Source organism: Aulostomus chinensis, chromosome 23 (genome assembly GCF_037954235.1).
Source record: "Aulostomus chinensis isolate RoL2024-O1b breed Wild chromosome 23, RoL_Achi_v1.0, whole genome shotgun sequence".
In the NCBI taxonomy this organism is placed as follows: Eukaryota; Metazoa; Chordata; class Actinopteri; order Syngnathiformes; family Aulostomidae; genus Aulostomus; species Aulostomus chinensis.
The window spans coordinates 15,286,380-15,292,233 of NC_141342.1; the positions used below are offsets into that span (position 1 = coordinate 15,286,380).

The 5,854-nt window shown below is 42.1% G+C and overlaps 1 protein-coding gene across 8 annotated transcripts in view; it reads right to left on the reverse strand.

The window, feature by feature from the left end:
- Window positions 1–4,604, reverse strand: part of LOC147239742 (calcium-activated potassium channel subunit alpha-1a-like) — an 80,208-nt gene extending 75,604 nt beyond the window's left edge. For 5 of the 8 annotated variants that reach the window (XM_086196202.1, XM_086196199.1, XM_086196205.1 and 2 more), the window contains exon 1: window positions 3,712–4,603. In XM_086196202.1, the coding sequence (XP_086052328.1) occupies window positions 3,712–3,945 (234 nt within the window). In that variant the 5' untranslated portion in view covers window positions 3,946–4,603. Of the gene's footprint in view, window positions 1–3,711 lie in introns of all 8 variants that reach the window. The other 3 variants (XM_086196197.1, XM_086196196.1, XM_086196201.1) reach the window with 2 other exon arrangements.
- Window positions 4,605–5,854: the final 1,250 nt, after the last annotated feature.

Consider the following 5,854-nt stretch of genomic DNA (forward strand, 5'->3'; position numbering starts at 1 on the left):
ACTGATCCGTTCCATTTCTGTTTATCTATAAATATAAATGGCACGTAGGCTGATAGACTCATATTTAGCAGCAGGAGATGAACTGGGAGGACTGGTCGAAAATTAATCAACAATATGTATGAGATGCATAATTTCATATCTCGGTTACCTGTGAAGGCTAAACTAAAATCTAGTCATTTGTAGTTCATGTATACAGTCATATTGAATATTACAACTATTAATTGAGGGATTATGTATCTTTAACAAGTCCACAAACAAACAGTATGAGGTTCTTCAGCATGGAACACGTGCCCCCTTAAAATTAGACACATTAAAAAAAGTCACTAAAACCAAAATTGGTGAATAAAATACAATTTTGTTTATCAAAGTCTTGGATCTTTACTGTTCTAATTTTATTCACTGCTGAAGCAAAGCCTGGTCGTGGCCGTGGAGGACTACCAACAACCTTGTGGAGGCTAATGGAGATCTGATTAAAGAATGAGGTTAATAATTTAAAAAAACTGATTGACCATTAAATTATTTATGGTATCAATACCAAAGTTTGATGGGTTCCTGCTTCTCAAGTGTGTTTTCTATTTGAACGCTTTTAACAATGCATGATGGACAATACTCCGTATTTTCGACCATTTAAAGACACAGTGTGTAAATTTGTCGAGAACAGGCTGTCGGTTAAAACCAATAAAAGATGGCGTTGGGGTTCTGAAGTAGCGTGGGATCACGGGAGGAGATACTAAGAACCACAGATGACCTGAACAACCACGTTCAACCTTGACTAAACATGCTTTACGTTCGGCCACGCGACTAACAAATACTTTTAGCTAGTTTAAGTGAACATAACTTAAACTACTGTTGTAGTCTGTCCTTTCAAATAACTGCGAACAAGGAATACACTTGTGAGCACTGGTCGTGTGTCTGTGTAATGACAATTGAGCAAAACATCCATAGATAATAGAAACTAATAGCCAGGTCAGACCACACAAATTCAGCCAGATTTTGACCCCACTGTGCCACCGTCATCCTACTTTGGGCCAGGACACTCTTGTAGTTTTCTAAAACGCTGATTCCAAGATGGCCCACAACTCAACAAGTCGAGCATTCAAGACCGGCACCAACGACTTGTATCCCAACGCTGAACCACGATTAAAGGATCACCGACCCTCTGATATTTAAACGTTCCTTTGTACCTTCATTTACCGGAGTGATAAAATTCCCAAAACTCTGTCTTTTATTTTCCCTGCTGTGGACCATCTGTAGCTAATATCATAAATAGCCACCTAGCATAATTTAGCTCATTTAATTGAGCTAATTATCTTGATATGCGGTCACATTTGCACTTCCAGTTCTATTTGAAGGATAGAGAGCCTAATATGTTCCTCTTCACCATCGTTTTTTTTTGTTTCTTTTTCTTTTACAATCCCAATAACGCTAGCATCACACGTAGCGCTTCTGCTGTAGTCATGATCGACGCTTATTGACCTGCCTCACTGACAACCTATGAACTTGCACGCAGGAAACGGATTTGAGGTTTAGTCTGGCATTTTGGCATAAAAAAGTATAGTCTAATCCAGCCATAAGCAGAGCAAGCATAGATATTGATAAGTCTGCTAGTTCAATAAAATATGCCATTAAATTCCCCACTTTGGTGATTGCATGAGGACTCTATGGAGCAAAAGTGTTAGGTAATGATGAACGGTATCATTTGGAATTGGTGCACAAGTGAACTATAAATCAGTGTCTAAGAGGGAATTGAGATGAAAGCACTTCTGAGACGATGGACTGAAATTAGGGATGACAGACAAGATTCCGGTTCACTTTGATGCTGTGTGTATGTGTGTATGAGATCAAAGAAGACTGAGGGGGGGTGACAGAGATCAAAGCCAGATATTTTCAGGGTGGTTTTGTGACGTGAAACAATCCATGGAGCCTCACCCCAAATAACATTCACATGGCTGCATGAATAATATTGTGACTGCAAGCCGGGACAGCACGTCTCCAACCCAAACAACCACGCAACTCATTAAACAAATCTTTCTCTTGTGGCGCCATCCAGACATTTTGCCCCCTAGGCGACTGCCTATGCCAGGAGCCTGCCTCGGGAATGTGATGCCATTGATAGGAAACCAAATGAAATTTACCTTGAATAACTCTACAGGTTTCTTTGAGTTTGAACATTGCTGGAAATATTTTGATGACTATAAGAAAACAACTTAACTAAAACATCGGTCCAGTCATCGCTAGTCATTTTGATACAGAGCATTTACGTACGACGTCTTTCGTCAACTTTAGCCCAAAGTAACTGATGCGCACATTCGCCTCAGATGAACCAATCTAGTTCAGCAGACCCTTTAGATCTTAATGACGATCAATGATACAAGTGATTAATTGCTGCAACCCTAATTGGGACTGGCTAACCAATGAGAGTCATACTGACACCTCCCTCAAAAGGTCAGCTACATCCTGCCTGGGCGCTGCCTTTTCCTCCTCCACGACTGAGGGATGAACACATCAGACGTGGAGGCGACTCGCTCCATCTCTATCTTTATCTGTGTGGAAGAATTTATTTTAAAAATAAAGGACAAAAGACCCCCATGAACTCACCCCCCCCCCCCCCCCCCCCCCCATGGAGACTGTGTGTGGTCAGCCTCGGGCAGATGATGTCGTAACAATTTTGAAGCAGAAAATCTAGTGGCACTCTGCCTTGAATGTTATGAAAATCATCTCTAGGGATTACCCTGCACACACAGACACACGCCACTGGTGAGGGAATGTCTGACGGACGACCGTTTATCATCTGCAGCTGATGGGCTCGGCAACGCTGACTTTAAATAAATCTAAATTGTTGATGAGAACATGAATTCTACATGGAAGTCTTATATTACCAGGCAACAGGTCTTTAGAAAATACTTCAGTCAAAGAAAGAATCTCCCTTTTCTGACATCTCCAACAGAAACTCCTGTAGCTTGTGATGGTTTCAGTCTTGGACACTGTGCTACAAACCCCACCCTGACAAGTTGGTAAAATGGGGAAAAGGTTAGTGATGCTCTTAAAAAAAAAAAAAAAAGTCCAATGAATGGAAACACCTCTCTCCACTCCGTTATTCCGCAGGAAGATTATCACATTGAATTAGGAAAACTGTCTGAAAAAAGAAGTCACAAAACACACAGAATAACCAGGGTTTAATATCTGAAAAATAGAATGTTGGATTTTCATTTTTTTCCCACTGTTTTCCGAGATATCACTCACTCCCACCTGAGGAGTGAGCAAATATATGCATGAACTAGAATGAATAAAAATTGCATGCCAAACCACCAGGGTGTGTTACATAATACAACATATTTTTGGTCAGGTGGGCGAACTTAACCTTTAAATATTATCATTATAAAATTTTATTCTGAAGAGCTGCATGAATACTTTACTGAACTACTCCTGTGCTGCGTGTATGAATGTGTGTATTTTACACCCACCCACACACCCCCCCTCACTCAAACGTGACTTATTGCGTCTAAGCCCACACCAACAAGTGTCAGCTCCAGGTATACCACCTCCAAATGGTTTTATTAAAGAATGTGACACACTTCAGAGTCACGCACTGTATCCATGTTAAAGGGGTATTTACTCAGATTTAATTCCAAACCTATTTTAACGCATCAAACTGGCTGAAATACCTGGCATGACAGGGAGGTTTGACGCTTCTGAAATAAGCGGACGTACCTTCTTTTTGGCGTTACAGTGGCAGCAGACGGTCCACAGGTATTTGAGAGTTCTCCACAGGAGGATTATGAAGAGACCCCCAAAGAAAGTAACCATGGAGGAGGCGAGGAAAGCCCACCACATCCGCTGCCCGTTGCTATCACAAGGCACATCTGGAGAAAACGGGATGATCATGTCCATCTTGGTGATGTGGATGGATGGATCCGGGTTGAATTTCTCCCTGTTTTTCGGCATGATCGGCTAGTGATCACCTGCCAAAAAAGAAACAACTCAAAAAAGAGAGAGAGAGAGGAATTGGGGGGGGGGGGGGATTCAAGCGCTTCGGGAAGCTCCAGCCAGCGCCCCCTGATGCCCCAGCGGCTCAGCCATGTTGAGTCAACCGCCTCATCTGCCTTCTCAGCGGGCGAGGAAAAGTTGAGCCGATAAGAATTACATGAACAACAATTTAACAAAAAAGTGATAAAAAAAACAAACAAAAAAAAGATATCAGTCGTGCTTTTGGAGATGCGCATTCATGCCTGGAGTCGTGCGTCATCCATTTGATCCGTGCGTAAATTGATGCTCGCTTCAAAAATAAATAAATAAATAAACCTCACGATTTTCCTGACGTCCGCCGGAGCGAGCAGTGTTATTAGGGATTTTGTTGAGGAGTCGCGCTGTCCTGTCGGATGATCTCTCTCCCTCTCTCTCCCCCTCCCTCTCTCTCTCTCTCGTTGTGCGGCGCAGCTTTCCGCAGGTCCGCTTCTCAAACCCCGAGCCGCAAGCTGTTGAATGCTCTAAAAGCCTTCATTTTTATTTTATTTTATTAAAAAAAGATTTCGGTTCAGTTTTTATTATTCCTTCATTCCTCTAAGCCTCTCTCGGTGTCCACCGGTCTCATCCATGTGTTGCAAGATGGGATCGCAGATTTACAGGTAGCGGTGCTAAGGGGAGGGGCCATCGATAGCAGACGGCGATGCTTATCTGGATGTCTGGTTATTTATAGTGACCGCTTCATCCATTTTTCATGCTCGGAACTCGGTGGTTACAGCCCTGTCTAACCCCGAGACCCGTTACTTCTTCAGAGACTCGTTCAGTTTTATAACATCCAGGTTCAGATATGAAGAGTTTCCTCTCCTCGCACAGACACGTGCTTCAGGCAACGTTTCCACCATCAGCGCCACACGATAGATCTTGTTAATTTGTGGCCACAAGATAAGCAATGACATTGAGGGAAGGAGTTGCATCTCGAGGATTCAAAAATGATACTAACATGTTCCCTGAGTAGTTAAGAGGCCACAAGAAATCAGTAATTAAACTGAGGGAACAGCTCTAAAAAATAAATTCATAAATTAGAGAACAAGTTGTATGTTGTGACCTCAAAATAACTAAATAGTGGGAACAAGTAACATCTTGAGGCCACAAAATACTCCCCTCTATGAAAATAACATTACAAGACCATAAAGAGTTGACGTCTGTGTGAAGTCAAACATATTATGTTAGAAATATTTGAATGTTCTGGAATCTTTAAAGAGGGAGAAGCAGCATGAGGCGTGTAAAGATTCTAATGTGGTCAAAAAGTTCTCCAAGGAAACAAACACATTAAAGACTAAGTTTAACTTCATGCTAGAAGTCTGTTTCTAAGCGTTTGTGCACCGGAGGCTTCTTCAAAAAAAGGTTTGGGTTTTCACAAATCACGTGTGATTTTTTTCTCCCATCAGCGCAGACACATTTACTAACCAACGTGACAAAAGCCCCGTCAGTTTCTGCAGGTACACAAGAGTGAAGCTCAGAAAATTCAACCGTGGGAACAAGAAGGGAAGCCCTGTCTGGACTAAAGCGGGTCTAGTAAACGTTCTCATCCTGTCATGGGTTGAACAACATGCCTTGTTTCAGCTGACACACCAACAGAAGGCTCAACAATGTTCATCTGTTTGAGACAACGCTGATGGAAAGTTATTAAAAAAAATTGGTGAGTTCTGAAAATAGGCTTACTGGGACTTTAAAATGCCCCACCTAGACTGGTGGCTTACTCCCCCCAGTGGACAAAAAAGTGCATCGATTCCCACTGATTCCCCTCAACAAGTCTCATTTCACAAAGCCGAGCAGGGAATAATTCACACAAGCTAGAATCCAACAGAAAACACAGACCTCTTGCGTTTCA